The sequence below is a fragment of the Chiloscyllium plagiosum genome, unplaced genomic scaffold (genome assembly GCF_037043375.1).
Source record: "Chiloscyllium plagiosum isolate Xiang-an unplaced genomic scaffold, Cpla_swu_hap1 HiC_scaffold_7, whole genome shotgun sequence".
NCBI lineage: Eukaryota > Metazoa > Chordata > Chondrichthyes > Orectolobiformes > Hemiscylliidae > Chiloscyllium > Chiloscyllium plagiosum.
In genome coordinates, this window is record NW_028270145.1 from 64,476,307 (window position 1) to 64,495,411 (window position 19,105).

Below are 19,105 nucleotides of genomic sequence, written 5' to 3' on the forward strand. Positions count from 1 at the left end.
ACAACATTACATTTGCTTTCTTAACCATGGACTCAACCTGCAAGTCAACCTTTAGAGAATCCTAGACTAGCACTCCCAGATCCCTTTGTACTTTGGCATTATGAACTTTCTCACCATTGATAAAATAGTCCTTGTCTGTGTTCTTTTTTCGAAAGTGCAAGAGCTCACATTTGCTCACATTGAATTTCATCAGCAATTTCTTGGACCATTGTCCTAAACTGCCTAAATCTTTCTGTAGCCTCCCCACCTCCTCAGAACTACCTGCCTGCCCACCTAACTTTGTATAATGGGTGAACTTTGCCAGAATGCCCCTAGTCTCTTCATCCAGATCATTTATATATAAAGTGAACAGCTGGGGCCCCAACACTGAACCCTGTGGGACACCACTTGTCACCAGCTGCCATTCTGAAAAAGAACCTTTTATCCCAACACACTGCCTTCTGTCAGACAGCCAATCCTCAATCCATGCCAGTAGCTCACCTCAACACCACAGGCCCTCACCTTGCTCAGCAGCCTCCCGAGAGGCATATTTAATCTTTAAAGAAAAATACAAAGTAGGCACCATGTTAAAACAATAACACAAAAGCACAATTTCTCTTTCTGTGAAAGGATTTTCTTGCAGTATTTTGCTCTCTCACCACAAAATAATTGTGGAGTGTGCTCCATATCCAATTATCAAGTTATCATGGTCAAATTCACTCTTAATAAGCACCAATGGTTTAAATGCCATGATCTGTGACTTCCTTCATTTGATATTTGTTTTTGATGCAGCAGCATGGCAGTCTCTCATTTGACACTGATGACGTTGATAATGTTAAAAATCACACAACACTTGGTTGTAGTCCAACAGGTTGATTTCGAAGCACTAGCTTTCTGAGCACTGCTCCTTCTACTTGATGAAGGAGCAGTGCTCTGAAAGCTGGTGCTTCCAAATAAACCTGTTGGAATATAGCCTGGTGTTGTGTGACTGTTAACTTTGTCCACCTCAGTCCAACACCGGCTCCTCTATATCATGGATGTTGATAATACGAACTAATAGCATAAAAATGATCTAAAAAAACATTGAACATTTTGTGGGCCACGAAAAAAGCACTTTAAGTGCTCCAGACAAATTATACCACCTGTTAATGTACTGGAAGAGAAGGCTGTTACCACTGATAGCATTAATTGTCGCTCTCCTTTGCTTGCATCACATATTTGCTGCATGCATTTGCAGAGTTCATTTATAGCTTACCAGAAAATAATGCAATACTGCCAAAGCATAGCTGTAAATAGATCTGCTTGTTTCATATCACGAGGAAAATACCAGTTTCACACTAAATTGTCCAGTAAAGCTATATGGGTGTATGTGAGAAATAAGAAGGGGGTGACCATTTTAATGGGATCGTACTACAGGTTCCCAGTAGTCAGCAGGAAATTGAGGGACAAATATAGAGGGATGTCGCAGATAGCTGTAAGAAAATAGGGTTATAAAGTAGGGAATTTTAACTTACCAAACATAGACACAACTGTCATAGTGTTAAGGGCTTGAACGGGGAGAAGTTTGTATCTCCTTTTGGGAAATAAGGTATGACAAGCTCGAGTGTTAGTGGGGGAGTATTTTGGGACCAGTGACCATCATTCTATTAGTTTTAACATAGTTGAGGAAAAGGATAGGCCTAGTCCACAATTTAAAAGTTCTAAATTAGGGCAAGGCTAATTTTGATAGTATTAGACAAGAACATTCAAAATGTTACTGAGGGAGGCTGTTGTAGGTACAGGTAATAGTACATCTGGCAAGTGGGAGGCTTTCAAAAGCAAGATAATGAGAGTTCAGGGACAGCATGTTCCTGTTAGTGTGAATGGCAAAGTTAACAGGTATAGGGAAAGAGGCATGTGTTGGGTAAAGACAGTTGGGATTAAGCAAATCTCTTGAGTATTGGGGAGGTGGGAGTACACTTGAGAGGGAAATCAGGAGGGCAAGAAGTGTTCATAAGATAGTTTTGGTGTATAAGGTTAAGGAGAATTCAAAGACCCTACAAGTATATTAAGGCAAAAGAGCAACCAGGGAGAGACCAGAGCTCTTAAACATTAACAAATCCATTGATCGTAAACAAATATTTTGTGTCTGCATTTACTGTAGAGGAAGACATGGAAGCTAGGGAACTCGAGAAATAAATAGTGATATCTTGAAAAATCAGTCCACATTTCAGAAGAGCAGATGCAGGTAGATAAATTCCCAGGTCCTGATCAAATGTAGTCCAGGACATTGTGGGAAGCTAGGGAAGAAATTGCAAGGCCCTGAGCAAAGATAGTTGTATCATTGACAGCCATGGGTGAGGGGCTGGAAGACAGGAGGTTGGATAATGTCCTGCCATTGTTTAAGAAAGGCTGCAAGGAAAAGTCAGGGAACAACACACCATTGAGCCTGAAGTCAGTGGTGGGTGAATTATTGGAAGGATTCTGAGAGACAGGATTTACATGCACATGGAAAGGCAAGGACTGATTCGGGATAGTCAGCATTTGGTTTTGTGTATGGGCAATCGTGTCTCACAAACTTGACTCAGTATTTTGAAGAGGTGACCAAGATGATAGATGATGGCAGAGCGGTAGATATTGTCGACATGGACTTTAGCAAAGCCATCTTGCTGGTAGACTGGTTGGTAAGTTTTGACCACATGGGATCCAGGGGTAGCTAGCCAATTGGATACAAAATTGGCTTGACAATAGGAGACAGAGGGTGGTGGTAGATGCTTGCTGATTAGACTGGACGCTATGAATGGCAGCGTGCCACAAGGATCGGTGCTCGGTCCACTGATGTTCATCATTTATATAAATAATTTGATGCAAAACAGATTTACAAGGATGTAACCGAGACTGAAGGGTTTGAGATATAACAAGAAGCTGGATGAGCTGGGACTTCTTTCTCTGGAGCGCAGGAGGCTGTGGGGTGACATTATGGAGGTTTATAAAATCATGAGGGGCACAGATAAGTAAACGGCCATGGTCTTTTTCTCAGCATAGGGGAGTCCAAAACAAGATGGCGTAGGTTTAAGGTGAGATCGGAAAGATTCGAAAGGGATCTGAAAGGCAACTTTTTCATATAGAGGGTGGTGCATATATGGAATGAGCTGCCAGCCAAAGTGGCAACATTTAAAAGACATTTGGACAGGTACATGGATAAGAAAGGTAGAGAGAGATATATGCCAAATGCAGGCAAATGGGATTAGTTCAAGAAAGCTTGTCAGTACGGACGAGTTAGGCTGAAGGGTCTGTTTCCATGCCAAATGACTATGATATATTCCATTAAAAAAGCAATGAAAGTTAAACTCAGGACTGAAATGTCACAAAATAGAGTCTTAGGTTATAATCTCAACTAATTTCAAGACAGGCACCATTCAAATTACCTCATCATCAGCAATTTCCATTTTTTTTGCTTTCTTCTCTTCATCTTTATCTTCATCATCATCCTCATCTTCCCCTTGATCATCACTGTCATCATCGTCATCATCATCATCATCGCTATCCCCACATTTTCTTTTTCTCTTTCGACCAGGAGTGGGAGTTCCTAAAAACCGGTGCTCTCCGTTGCTATCAGCACTGCAAATAGTCTCCTTCTTACCAGTTCGTTTAGCATGAATCATCTTAAGCCTAGTAACAGTGAAAGTATGTCAGCTTTTAAAACAAGGGCACTGTAACATGATCTCTGGCAGTTCACAAGAATTATGCTCAACAACATATAGGAGAAAAGAAAGCCTAACAATTTCCTGGTATCCCATCTGATAAATATCATATACTGAACAATAAGCTTCATTATTCAACTACATTTTGTTGAACCAGGAGGGAAATACAAAAATAATACAGAACAATTTAAAATAACAATTTATACAAAATAATACAGGGCAAGTGACAAGAGGCGAAACAGACTACCAAACTTTACACTTGGAAAACCAATGTGGTAGATACAAGTAGTATTTCAATTTACAATGTAAATGGCAATAAATTTGTTTCATTTCCAAGATGTTTCAATTATGAAAGTATGTAATATGCTGCCCATTACTGCAAGGGGATTGGAGCACAGGAATAAGGAAGCTTTGCTACAATTTTATAGAGCTTTAGTGAGAACACATACACAATACCACGGGAGTTTCAATCTTCAAATTTAAGGAAGGATACAACTGCATATGAATCAGAAGGAAAATTTCATTAGATTTCCCTGGAATGAAAAGATTGACTTGTGATGGCAGACTGAGTAAATTGGGTCTATATTCTCTGGAATTTACAGCAATGAGAGGTGACCTCTTGGAAATGTATAGGTTTTTTAAGGAGACTGACAGAGTAGACGGATGTTGTTTCACTTGGCTGGGAAATGAGATCATAGGGGCACTCAGGATAAGGGGTGAATCAGTTAAGATTCACAACGCATTGAGTGAGGCAAAATGTCCTCACTCAATGGGTTGTAAATCTTTGGCATTTTCTACTCAAGTATAGAAGCAATGCATGCTCCATTGTTGATTCTATCATTGGAATAGACAAAAGTTTGGTATTTCAGAAGTCAAATGATGTAAAGAGCAGGTGGCTAAGTGAATTGAAGCATCATGATTGTGTTGAATGGTGAAGTCTCAATAGAGCATATGGTCTACTCTTTTTACTTTGTCCAAGGAAGGACATTATAAAACTTACTTCCGAAGTTTCCCTTCCACAATCCATTTGTCTCGTCTCAGATTGGACATGTGGTCAATGTTTTTATCAATTTCACTGAAAAAGATGCAACACAAATTATCAATTGACCTCTTCTAAAAGGCACACTTTATCTGAAATTTAAGATAAAACACTTACTTTACCACAACCTTGCTGCATGCAAGTTCATTAACCAAGAATGCAAGTACAGAAGCTTTCTGAGCTGGCGTGTGTGCCTGGAAAGGTTTTGTGTTTAAACTCTGACTAAGTTCAGTTTGTCCATTATGGGCCTCCAGGTAGATCTGTAAGATCTCTGAAACAGTGTCCTTGTTAATCCTGACGTTGGTCACATGGTCTCCAAGAAAAGTTCGTGCCTGAAGTACAAAATATTTATCAAAATGAACATAAATTACTATTAATAATGTGGTAGCAACTCTTTATAAAGTACAGGAATGTTTGTATCTGACAAGAATTTCCCCCAGTATACAAGTCAAGTCAATGTGTGGATCAACAGAAAGTGAGGGCTTTATTACTTTTTGCATCAAGGAAGCTGGATAGATATACATTGTGTTGCATTATTCTGTTCAGTTCTGCCTGAAATAAATAAAGCTACTTGTTGATCAAAATCAAGTCTCGGTCTAGCAAAAAAGTCTATTCAATGAACCTTTTGAAGGTTCAGAGAACAAAATCACATTCAGTACTGAAAATTCCACAAATTTGATTAATTTGTAGGAATTTTCCATGTGTCTCACCATCTGCTAATAGAAATAATAGTTGGGGCTCAGTCCAAGAAAATATAGAACCCTCATCGCCAAAAGCATGATACATTCCTTCAAGCTATTCTTAATTTTACTTTTAAGATGAGTGACATTGCCTGTATTATCCTGTCTTCTTTCCACATCTAAAGCCATAAACCAAGGGTAATGAGCTATTTTTTCTTTTAGAACAATTCACACTGACAGTAAGAATAATTTAAAACAAAAATCCCCTTAAATTTAAAAAGGCTTCTTTATAAACACTCATTTGCTGCTTGAAAGGAATTATTATGATACCAGTATTCATCTTTAAAACTCAAATGAGCAATATTAGAGAGAAGCCAATTGAAATTAACATATTAAAAGGCATTCCAGCTATTCAATTTGAGTTGAGATATCAATGGACAGAAAAAAGGCTTGTTATATTTTCAAATGGCATCCCACAGGGTATTTGACAGAAACATGGAATGTGTTAAAACAAACATTGCATAGAGGTGAATATAGTACTCTAAATCTGCATTTGTATTTATAGCAATATCCTTTAGAAAAGTTGAGGACCCAAATTGGAATTCACAAAAAATGTTGGTTTCCGTGTTGATGTAACAGAACAAATTTTGACAACATTGGTTTTAAACTGAGACTTTAAAACAGGGTGCTGAACTTTGCATTACTATTACTTCCCGATTTAAAAATAATATCTGAAGTTAAAGAAAAATTAAATTCTGATATTACTTTACAATACAGTAATATGAAGAAGGAACAAGGGTCGGCCACATGGCCATTAAAGCCTGCTCCATCACTTAATGAAATCATGTCTGATCTGATTTTAACCTCAACTCTACATCCCTGCAAATCCCAATAATCATTTTTCCCCTTGGTAATAAAGAAACAGTCCACATCTGTCTTAAAAATATTGAAAGATTCTGCCTCCACAGCTTTTTGAGGAAGGGAATTCGAAAGACTCAATTTTCAGAGAAAAATATTTCTCTCATCTGTCTTAAATGGATGACCCCATTTTTCAAATGATATCAAGCTCTAGATACTCCCACAAGAGGAAGCATCCTTTCCTTATCCACCCTTTGGAATGTTATATATTTCAATTAAATCACCTCTAACTCTTCTAAACTCCAGAAGATACAGGCTTAGCCCATCTTGCCTTCTGTCATAAAGGAAACTGCTAATTCCAGGTATTACACTAATACATCTTCTCTGAACCGCTTTCAATGCATCAACATCCTTCTCTAAGTTTGGTAACTGTACACAACACCCCAGATACGATCTCATAAAAATCCTGTATAATTGAAACATAACCTTCCTATTCTTACACTGAATAAACCTTAACAATTCTGTTAGTTTTCCTGATTACTTGTTATACCTGCATACTAATCCTTTGGAATTCATGCACTGAGACACTCAGATTTCTCTGCACTTCAAAGTTCTGCAACCTTTCACACTGCAGTCCACAAACAATTTAAGTAAACAATTTGTAACTGTTCAGATATTGAATCTGAATCACATTCTGCAGTTTTTGAGTCCAAACTTTTTCATTCACACATGCACACTTGCAAGAAATCTAAAAAAAACGGTAACTAGTTCAAGAAACTTTAAATCCAATTGATGGTCAATGTCTGACAATTGATCACTAATTTATGCATTTAATAGTGAAAAATCCTGGTTGATTTTGTTGCTGAAATGGTCTCGTACCTGTTTTTGTGTGTGTGAAATAGTTCATTAGACCATGAGCTGAATTGAATTTGACAAATTAATCAACGTTTGTCTTGATCAATAGGCTAGTCCATGGCTAATAAAATATATTACAATATCTTTAAAAGTGAGGATTATAATTATAAAAGAAAATCAACTACTTATGAACAACAATCTGTTACGTTGTTTCATTTCAATGCAGTAATCATTAATAAAAAACAAAGTGTATTCATACCTTATGACCTGATGGTAGCCCTGGGTCATGTACAGCAGCAGCCAATAGTCTCACCAATAAATTCTGGACTTCTCTCATGCTGTCACCCACATTAAGCAGTCCTTCTTGAAGTACATTCAAAGTTGGGACATCAATACTTAAATCAAAGCCTAGAACCTTACCAAAGTTGTGGAGAAACTGTACGACCATAAGGCAATCAGCAAAAGCACCCCCAGGTAGTACAAGACCAGGAATGGGGTGGAATTCTGGTAGAGCCTAACAGCAGAAACAAACAGAAGAACAAATAGTACAAATAAATATTTCTTGAAGAATAACGAGCCAGATGATGGTTCATTTCACGAGTTATTGGGTTACCATCATTATCCAATGAATGTTAACTTACACGTGCCTACTTGGCCAAGTCCTTTTCTAAAACTTTAAGATTTTTGTCTCAGCATGTGTTCTTAATAGGAAATAAATTGAGAAAAATTGCAGAACACATGGGTGATTGATCGTTCAATTGAGTCATATCCTCCAGTTACCGAAGCACAGATATAAATAAATGTGAAACATTGGTTTGAAAGGGGCACAATAAAATAGCTATGAACATGATGATTAAGAATAAATTAAATCTTGGACTTTTTTTTTTGCCAGTTTAATCATTTCTTCATTCCATGTCAAGTAAAATGTGTTTTATTCAGCACTACAGACCGGAAAGTTCCATCAACCAGCATGTTCCAGTACTTGCGAGAAGTAGTTTCTAATTTGGTGCCAGGTTACAAAGTGCAGTTTTTTAAAAAAATGTGAAATACGTGCACAAACACTCACACTTGTATCAAATTTGAGGACAGGTCAAAACAATATTAAGGCCTTGCTTTCTGTGCATTATTGTCATAACAGATTGACAGTGACAAAATGTTTGCTGAGAATATTTAGTCAGGCAACCATATTAACGATTTGAATACTGGCTCCTTTTAACCAAGGGTAGCCTTGTGGAGGTGCTTGATGGACTGAGATGGACAAGGTCAGAAGTGTCGTGTGAATTCTGAACTTTTTACACGAATGTAGCAGGCAAAGTTACTCCATAAAATAGCAGTGTTTTCAGACCGAAGTGATTGCAAAAGAACCGCCAGCAGTTTGTCCTCCTTGGGATGTAGGTTCATTGTTCCCTGAAAGTGAAGTTGCAGGTAGTCAGGGTAGTGGAGGCATTTGGAACGCTTGCCTTTATTGGACAGTGCTTTGAGTTCAGGGGTTAGGATGTCATTTTGCAGCTGTACATGATATTGTTGAGGCCACTTTCGGAGTACTGCATTCAATTCCAGTTTCCCTGCCATGAGAAAGATGTTATGAAATGGTTCAGAAAAGATTTACAAGGATGTTGCTAGGGTTGGAGAGTTTGAACTATAGGGAGAGGCTGAATAGGCTGAGACTAGTTTCCATTGAGTATTAGAGGTTGAGGTGGGAATCTTAAAGAAGTTTATAAAATCATGAGGGGTATTGATAGGGTGAATAGTCAAGGTCTTTCCTGCAGATAAGGGAGTTCAAATCTAGAGGGCATAGGTTTAAGGTGAGATGTGAAAGATTTAAAAGGGACCTCAGGGCAACATTTTCACGCAGGCATGGTGCATGTATGGAATGAGCTATTGGAGGAGGCTGGTACAATGATAGCATTTAAAAAGCATTTGGATGGGTATATGAAAAGGAAGGGTTTAGAGGGATATGGGTCAAATACTGGCAAATGTGGTTTGATCAGTTTAAGATACCTGGTCAGCATTGACAAGTTGGACCGAAGGGTCTGTTTCTGTGCTGTGCATCTCTGTAACTCTATGCCTCTCAATAGCGGAATTCTTAATGGCTGGGTTAGTTGGCACTTTTGACTTACTAGCATGACCCAATCCCAATGTCAAGTGACCCAAATTTTATTGTTCTTCTCTTAAATCCCTGACAGACAGCCTATTCCCTCAGAAAAAAATTGATCCTATGGCTTATCTAGAATCTCTTTCTCACTTGGCTATTTATAAAAACTGCCATCATTAAATCACCATTTCAGCAATTAGCCTGTTTTCCAGACTCTCCAAAAAGAAGTGAGTTGTGTTCTATACCTGCTCATTCAAATAGCACATATCCATGATGACATAAATAACCAAGCAATCTGGTGAAATAAAGAAGCTTCTTAAGTGGACAATTCATGCTGAGAATTACTGCTCTGTCTTACATCCCTCCAGCCATCGTCACCTGTGGCCTACGTTCCACTCAGTGGCTCTGCTGAACAAATAAAAAGTTGTTGGCCTCTGATTGGCTGGCACCTGTTGCTGAGTGGGATGTCTGCCCAGGGACCTTGATCCTTGTGAAGGCCTACTGCAATCAAGTTAAGTGCCTGTGCCATTTAATGCAGCAATACAATCTTGTCACCAACACCAACATTACATTTTACCCTATCTTTCTCTTTTTTTTATTATTACTATTCTTTTAGTAATGGGCGGCACGATGGCACAGTGGTTAGCACTGCTTCCTCACAGCGCCAGAGACCCGGGTTCAATTCCCGCCTCAGGCGACTGACTGTGTGGAGTTTGCACGTTCTCCCCGTGTCTGCGTGGGTTTCCTCCGGGTGCTCCAGTTTCCTCCCACAATCCAAAGATGTGCAGGTCAGGTGAATTGGCCATGCTAAATTGCCCGTAGTATTAGGTAAGGGGTAAATGTATGGGTGGGTTGCGCTTCGGCGGGGCGGTGTGGACTTGTTGGGCCGAAGGGCCTGTTTCCACACTGTAAGTAATCTAATCTAATCTTTTAAATCAAGCAAAATTAAATTTAACAACTCTATCATTTTCTATGTTGAAAACTCATTCCCATCAACTTCAATGAATAAAGTCTCTTCACTTCTGCTCTTATTCAACCAGCTGCAATCCAAATTTCCTTTGCCATCCCAAATTATTTGAACTACTCGACAATCAGTCTTTGTGCATCCCTAATTACCTTGATAATTCAGGAAATGTGTCCTTCCTCACTCCAATATATTCTTAAATTAAATGCTTCTCGTTGCACTCTTCTCGTCACTAATTTACCCGAGCCGCACTTCTTCAAAGACAATTTGTTCATATTTATCACAAGGCAAAACAATGGTATTCATCTCTTATCCTTACTGGATGTCTCACTCTTACTTTTAAGACCGACTGATGATTGATTGGTTCACCACAACCTTGTTTTAGGGGAATTGGGGAATGGCAATAAATATTGACATTGATATTAATGTTTTCCTTCATGACCATATTAAAAGCCGTGTCCACCACCCTGAAAAACAACAGACATATCTCCAGTACTGAGTTACTGTCATGAAGCTTAGTCTCTTTGCTGTCAAATATTCAACAACTTTTAACTTTCTATAAAAACAAAATGCATTCAAGAGTGGAATAACACTGACATCTGAAAAAGATATTTCCAAAAACTTTTCTAGAATACTTAGACAAAAAGATAAACATGTCAGCAGATATATTATGCTCATCTCATCTCTGATCTAATTCCTCCATCATTTAATATGTTTCATTTTTAAACAATGCTATTGTGATTAAGACTGCACTGAACTTTTTTCCTCATATGGCATCTAAGCTGCAAATACTCAACTCCGCATTTTCCTCAGCTTTTCTCTCCACCCTATTTATTCATGTATTCCTTTGAGAATTAACACACTTCTATTGTAATTTGATTTGTTTCCAAGATCTCAACTCTTCTACTTTTTCTCTCACTACTTTTAAGATCTCTTAATCAACAGTTTTTGGATTTATATCATTCTTTGCGTCACTCTTTTTGAGAATGTTCGTGTTTCAAATGATCACATTTCATGGGCTATGATGATTATTTGGTCAGAACACTTAAAAACTCTTGCAGCAACATTCTCATTTCAAACAAAATATGCATGCATACATACAAATACAGTGCTGAGTTCAGTGGAAGAACTAACAGAAGGATTCATCCTATGAACAATGAACTATTTGGGGAATTTAAAAAATTAGTTAATTGTTGTGCAAGATTTACCTTATGATCTGACAAACACATATCTTCATTAGGTTTCTTTAGCTCCTTTGCCATTTGCAGCTCCAACTTTTTCTGTTCTAATTTCCGTTCTTTATTTAAACGTTTCTCAACCTTCTTCTCTTGCTTTAGTCGCTCCTTTTCCTTTGAGTAACAATAGATTATAACTTTCTTTCTTGTTTCACATGCTTGGTTGAAGAATTCATTAATTTAGTTACACTGATCAATCAAAGTTAGAAGGTCATGACAGTATACTTCAGGATCAAAAATGAGCAACGTTAACGTTAATATATATGAATGGATCTCTATGACATTGAATCTTGAACAGATCATGATAACTTGCAGTAAGACACAATCCCCTGACAGCCCTGCGCTCACGGACATATACTGGAACTTAGGCAAGCGATGTTTTGCTTTTGAAATGTTCATCCTTGTTTTCAAATCCCTCCATAGCCTTGCCCCTCCCTATCTCTGCAATCTACTCCAGTTCTAGAACCAAGATATCTGCGCTAGTCTAATTCTAAATTTTTGACTTTCCTCAATTTTATCTGCAAGACCATTAATGCAGTGCCTTCAGTTGCTGAGGCCACAGGTTCCTAATACCAGCCTACAGCTCACTGCCTCTGAACCTTGCTCTCTTTGTTTAAGAAATGCCTTAAAACCTTTTGGTCATCTGACCTAATTTTTGCTTACATCACTCAGCGTTAAACATTGCTTTACAATGCTCCTCTGATGCAACATAAGTCGTTTCATTATATTGAAGGCACTGTAAATATAAGCTGCTGTTTTTGATGTTTTGCTGCCAACCTGATCCATGCTTGGAGTATCAAACCAGTATAATCTCAGTAAAGTAAAATGCTCAGATCAGACAGAGAGCAGTTTAGTTTTCATTTAGTGATGACATGAGCACTGCTGGTTAGGATAGCATTTGTCACCCATCTGCAATTGCCCACAGGAAGGTGATGAACTGCCTCAGAAATAGCTGCAGTCCATGTGGCTTATGTACCACCAACGTTGGATAAGGCTGAAGATACCAGGAACTGATAACAGGCTTAACAATCGGCTGTTATGTGAATGGAATTATGCTGAGTCCGTCAGGTCTGCTAAGAGTTAAAGCTGCAGGAAATCAGGAACTGCTGTCTATACTAGATCAGATATATTTGGACAAAACATTTGGGATTACTCATGTGCATGGATAAGTCCAAACAAGACACGCATTTGGACAAAACTTTCAGAATTGGTCACGTGCACACATAATTCCAAATAAGGGACATACTTGGCACAGAGACATGAATATAAAGAGCCTGAAGAAATCCCTTTGTTCAACGACACTTCAAAGATTAACCCTACATCGGGAGGCGTAGTGAAGATATCGAATAGAGTTTCAGCCTGGCCAGATGCAAACTCTTCCTGATAATAACATTTGGGGTTAATTTCAGAAATCAGGGTAGTGAAAGACAGTGATTGAGATCTCTCTAGTGTTAAAAGTGTGTGTTATTCGTTTAAGCACTTAATAAATTAATTGCGGTTTTATAGAGCTCTAAATGTCTCCACTGTATCTTCGTCTATGTATGTACTGTGTGACTCAGAGACAGGGAACATATTTATGGCATCCTTGGTGGGAGTTGACAGAAAGTAACTTTAAGTTACTCCAAAGCCAGACGGGGTAACCTCTGAATTTTCCAACACCCTGCTTGAAATTAAGAGGGCTGTTGCCCCTTATTAGGGCTCGGATTAAGTAGGTGTCAGGAAGGAAGAGACGGAAATTTGGTAGTGAGAAAAGACAAAAAGAACAGCGAACACACAAAGAAGGTTAGCACTAACAGAGAATAGTAGGTCAAGGGGACTCTGATTGGAGAGGATTTATGCAACAGTACGTGAGAGAGTACCCGGTAGGACTGATAGGGAAACAGAAACACATGGGGATACTCTTTGGCATATGGCACATGATATGGGGGGAAAAAGACTCTGAGAAAGTGCAGAAAGCTGTAGCCATAGACTGTGTGCTAGAAACCTGGGCAGAAAAGCAGCAGTGAGACTGAAGCTACAAACAGAGTTGCTGAGCTTAAAGAAGAGATGAAGAGACTGACTGACCGAGAAGTTTGGGAATTTACAAAGCCATATGAACCAGTATCAAAATCAGTGAGAGAAATTGATAAGGGAAAAGGAGAAAAGTGAAGAGGAAACTAAAAAGGCTCACACACAGACAGAGAAGTTAAAGACAGTGTACTGATTTAATAACAGCAATGATTGTTGTGCATCAGTCAGCACAGGAGCAAAAGGGGACCTCAGGCGATCATACAAAGTGTATGAAACAGAGAAGTTGTAGAGTCAGGTAATTGCTTAGAGGGATAATATGTGTATTTACAACCCTAACCTTAGAGAAGGGGAGGGTTGTAATTACACATATTATCCCTCTTTGACTGGGGAAGGCTAGCAGATGAAGCAGCCAGATATAGTGGGGAGGAATCAGGAGAATGGGGACCTATCTGGAGAGAGGAGCAGGAGAAAGGCCCACTGTCTCTATGAACCCCCTGCCAATCACGAGGAGACAATAGCCAGCAGTGCCAGGTGTGCAACCACAATCACCTGACATTCCATATATCACCTCATGATTTTTGACAGCTAACAGATAAAAGCTAGAGTATTGGGGATTGTCATCCTGGGGATGAACCCTGAGAGCTGTTCTAAGCTACCCACAAGCAGTGAACCATACACAGGTTAGATAATGATGAGGAGGAAAAACTAATATTGATGTGTCGCCATCCTACTTACTATACATTCAGCTTTGCCTGAGCCACAAATTGCAGGAGGGGGAAACATTAGATCAGTTAAAGAATGCTGTACTGAAGGCCATGGGAGCTAATTGAGGGGTCCCAGAGGAAGTCCTGACTAAGTATAGACATAGGAAAAGGGAGCACCCAACTGCATTTGCCGCAAGGCTGCGGCTAGTGTTCCAGAGCGTACATGGCCCAGGGCTAGACCGGCAAAGTTTGGCCACACCTTTTGATAACCGATGGATCTGTATACTGGTGTCCCATGGTACAGAGGAGTCACAAAAGGCGTGCGACATGTTGGAGCCTTCCAACAAAGTGTGGTGTTGAGGAAAATGGTCAGAACTTGGGAAAAGGAGATAAGAGGATATAAGTCTCAGGGAGGACAAATGATGCCTCTTAGAGATCAAGGGGCAGAATGGCGAAATGAAGGAAAGGGATCAGTCCCAAGAGGGCCACCACTACCCTATCAAGTCATAGGAAGATGACATCGGCGTGGACAAGGAGTCCTGCCTACAGCCATGGGAATAGTAGGACTCCGGGGCTCATGGAAGTGTTTTAATTGTGGCAAGGAAGGGCACAATGCCAGAGATTGTCCAAACCCCTGGAGGGATAAGGCATATCAGATGCAGGTCCAACCCTTGCCCCCAAAGGGACCCCAGTCTGTGCTACATAATGTGCAACGAATTGAGGCATCAAGTGGGTTGTACCCAACCCACAATTATAGACTCAAGACCTTTCAATTATGGACATGTGCTTCAAAATGGGTTAGGACAGGGAGACCCTTACTGAATGGTAGGTTAAGAGGCCAAACTTTTGATTTCCTTTGGGACACAGGTGGATCCCACACCACCCTGAAAATAGAAACAGAAATAACCTTGAGTGGTTTTACAGGACATTCTCAAGTAGGATAAATGACTAGCCATTTAAATATACAAATAGGAGTGGTAGAGGTGATGCATCCCATAATAGCATTAATAAAACTCCCAACAAATCAAGAGCATATCCTGCGAATGATTCCATGGCCAGAGCAGGACTGTGCTTTGATCCAGTGAACTGTATGATATGGCACACACCAGGAATAAGTGAGGAGCGGTTTTTTGCTGAAATCCCTTCAGGACAGTACAAGGCGAGAACGTGTTCAGTGGGAGAAATATGGATCAGTCCTACTGACATGAGTGAGGACCTAATAGTACAAGGAATTATTTGACAAAACCAGAAAGTGTTGCCAAACATAAGATGAAAGGGGAGGTGTGTATACAGGGCCCAGATCCAAAGCCCCAAAAGCAGCATGTATTCCCCAAGCAGGCAAAAGGTGATGTAGAAAAGGTAGTGCAAAGTCTGGTAGCACGAGAAGTGTTAAGGCGAGTTGCCTTGACAAACAATTCACCTCTTTGGCCAGTAAAGAAACGAGACGGGAATTGCAACTCACTATTGTTTATCCACAATTAAATAAGGTAACACCCTCAACGCATGCATTGTGGCTACTAGCCCCAAAACCATGATGAAACAGAGTGAATCTGCTCAGTGGTTTACAGTGCTGGATATAAGTAATGAATTTTGGTTAATCCCTTTGTCCAGGGAGTGTCAGCATAAATTTGCATTTACCTCTAGGGGACAGCAGTATATGTGGACAGCTTTGTAACCGGGATTTCACAACTCCCCATCAATCTTTCATCAGTGGTTAAGCAATGGTTTGTGGGACTTCTATAAACCAGACTGCCTGATATAGTAAGTTGGTGATTTGCTTCTGCAAACAGAAACCAAACAGGAGTATCACCAACTCCTGAGTGAGTAAGTGCAACTACTAAAGGAGTTTGGGTTAAAAATGAATCCGAAAAAGGCTCAGATAATGAGGCAGGAAGTGACCTGCTAACATGGTCGTCCTTCTAACCCTGTTTACCTCAATGTTTCTCCTTTGTAACAACAGCGTCCATCTAGCAATTCTGTTCTGGCTCACTGTGCTATCTTTGCTTTTCCACTGAAAATAGACCCATTCAGATGCTGCTGAACAGACAAATCAATGATAGCACAGCGAGCCAAAACAGAATTGCTAGGTGGACGCTGTTATTACAAAGGAGAAACATTGAGGTAAACAGGGTAAAAGTACTACCGTGTTAGCAGATCACTTATTTTACCAGGGGACACTCTGTGAGTGTCAGGTGGTGACAGAAAATAATCCCAAGGGACTATTTGTATCAAAACAAAAAGGATGGAATACTGGTAAACAGAATACAGGGAATACCCAAGGCAAGAGACAGACAAAGATAAAAATAAAACAGCAAGGGAATCCACAACATCCTTAAAAGTTTTTGTTGATAGCTCTCCATCTGTACAATATGGAGAATGGAGAACTATTTGTGGTATCTATATGGAAAACGAGCAAGGACAAGAAATGGATAGCATAGTTCTCAAGCTGACAAAGATCATAAGTGCCCAAGCAGCTGAGTTGGTAGCAGTGGCATACATAGTGAGCCACCCAAATAAATTACCCCCAGGATCTACTATCTATTCATATAGTATATACGTATGCAACAGTCTGACAGAATACTTACCCTTGTGGGAGGTGAGAGGCTGTGTCAGCAGATGGGGAAGGTCCTACCGTCCACCCCATTGCTGAGGTACATCTTTGAAAACGCGAAAGGGAAAGAATACAGAGTGATGAAAGTAAAAGCTCATTCTAAGTTATCACCAGAGGGAAATAGAAAGGCAGATGAATTAGTCAAATGAAGGGCAATATCAAGAAAAGAATTGCAGCCACAGATCAAGGAAATAGGAGCATAGAAAGAGAAAGAAGTGGCCCCAATCGACTTAGCAGGAGAATAAAGAAAGTATAAAGAATTATAAAAGTATTGGAAGGAAAGGGAGAAATGGAATATAAGGAACAAAAAGGCTTACGCGAAAAAGAAAGTGTGCTACTGTGTCAAGTGAAATTTGCAGTACCAGAGTGGGAAAAGAATCAGATGATTTATTGCTACCATGATATATATGGACACCAAGGGTTAGAAAACACCTTGGAGAGGTTGAAAGAGGGATGTTGGTAGTCACAAAAGAAAGGGAATGTGGAACATGATGTAAGCATAGCTAGTTTGTAGTATTTCTTACCATTCATACATTTAATACCACACAAATAACAAATGAATCTTGCAAGATGTGAAAGGCGTACAACAATGTACTTGCGATAAGACGAGACTGATTGTAACTTTGCTAACATTTATAACTAATTTTGATAAGTACATTGACCTAAATGGCATTTTAAATTACACAACTGAAGTAATGCTTTGTTGAGAATACATCACTGTTAGAAGGTAGTGCTCAGCATTGTCTGGAGGTGTCTTGGAGGATGTTGCAAACCTAATAGAGATGATGCTCAGATAAATCTTTGGATCAAAGGGGGGAAGATGTTGAATAAGGCTGAAGATAACTGGCTTAACAATGGGCTGTTATGTGAATGGAATCACTCTGAGTTGGTCAGGCCTGTTAAGAGTTTAAACTGCAGGGAATCAGGAACTGCTATCTCTACCAGAAAAAACATACATTTCGCCAAAATATTCAGGATTGCTAACGTGCATGGATAAGTCCAAACAAGACATGCATTTGGACAAAATGCTCCGAATTAGTCATGTTCACACATAATTCTAACTAAGGCACATACTTGCCACAGAGACTTGTGCATAAAGAACCTGAAGAAATCCCTTTGTTCAATAACACTCAAAGATGAACTCTGTGCAAGTGCCACCCTACGTCAGAAGGCGTGGTGAAGACGCTGAACAAAGTTTCAGCTTGGCCAGATGCAAACTCTCCCCAATAATAATGTTTGGGGTTAATTACAGAAATCAAGATAGTGAAAGATTGTGATTGAGATATCTCGAATAGTTAAAAGTATGTGCTTTGCATTTAAATACTTAATAAATTTGTCCATTTTGAGACCGAATGTCTCCATTTTGACAGAGCTGCGAGGAGAGGTGAGGTGAGGTGAGGTGAAGTGAGGGCTGCCAGGAAGGGAAAGTTTTCCCACATAAAAAGGGACTTACCTCGGGAGTCGGGTTTCCATTTTGACAGAGCGGCGAGAAGAGAAGGTGAGGTAAGTGAGGGCTGCCGGGAAGGTAAGGGCTTAATTTATATTTGGGCAGTGGCTAAACCAGAGATACTACACGTGTAGTATCTCCCTCCCGCCCCCCCCCCCTCCTCTAACCGGAAGAAAGAGACTCTCTGTAAGGTAAAGCTTTTATTTATTTCTTTTTAATATATTTAAGTGCATTGTTTGGTTTTAATTAGTTCATATAAAGCTAAGTTTACAATGGCAAGGGACCTCAGACGCGTGGCATGTGCCTCTTGCTTGATGTGGGAGCTTAGGAACGTGTCTGACGTTCCTGACTCTTACACTTGCAAGAGTGTGTCCAGCTGTAGCTCTTGTTTGACCGCATGACAGCTCTGGAGCTGCAGATGGACTCTCTGTGATGCATTAAGGGTGGCACGGTGGCTCAGTGGTTAGCACTGCTGCCTCACAGCACCAGGGTCCTGGGTTCAATTCCAGCCTCAGGTGACTGTCTGTGTGGAGTTTGCACATTCTCCCTGTGTCTGCGTGGGTTTCCTCTGAGTGCTCCGGTTTCCTCCCACAATTCAAAGATGTGCAGGTCAGGTGAATTGGCCATGCTAAATTGCCTATAATGTTAGATGTATTAGTCAAGGGTAAGTATAGGGTAGGGAAATGGGTGTGGGTGGGTTACTCTTCGGAGGGGTGGTGTGGACGTGTTGGGCTGAAGGACCTGTTTCCATACTGTAGAGAATCCACGATGCTGAGGTGGTCATGGATAGCACGTTTAATGAACTGGTCACACCACAGGTTAGAATTGCTAAGGGAGACAGTGAATGGGTGACCAAAAGACAGAAAAAGAGTAGGAAGGCAGTGCAGGTGTCCCCTGCGGTCATCTCCCACCAAAACAAATATACCGTTTTGGATATCGTTGGGG

The 19,105-nt window shown here is 40.0% G+C and overlaps 1 protein-coding gene across 13 annotated transcripts in view; it reads right to left on the reverse strand.

Moving 5' to 3' along the window:
• The window catches only part of baz2ba (bromodomain adjacent to zinc finger domain, 2Ba), a 356,889-nt gene that overhangs the window by 65,143 nt on the left and 272,641 nt on the right, over positions 1 to 19,105 (reverse strand). For all 13 annotated transcript variants that reach the window (XM_087989090.1, XM_087989091.1, XM_043693832.2 and 10 more), the window contains 5 exons: positions 11,362 to 11,502; positions 7,354 to 7,608; positions 4,819 to 5,033; positions 4,663 to 4,737; positions 3,387 to 3,630 (listed from right to left, as the gene is read on the reverse strand). In XM_087989090.1, coding sequence (XP_087845216.1) covers positions 3,387 to 3,630; positions 4,663 to 4,737; positions 4,819 to 5,033; positions 7,354 to 7,608; positions 11,362 to 11,502 — 930 coding nt within the window. The remainder of the gene's footprint in view (positions 1 to 3,386; positions 3,631 to 4,662; positions 4,738 to 4,818; positions 5,034 to 7,353; positions 7,609 to 11,361; positions 11,503 to 19,105) is intronic.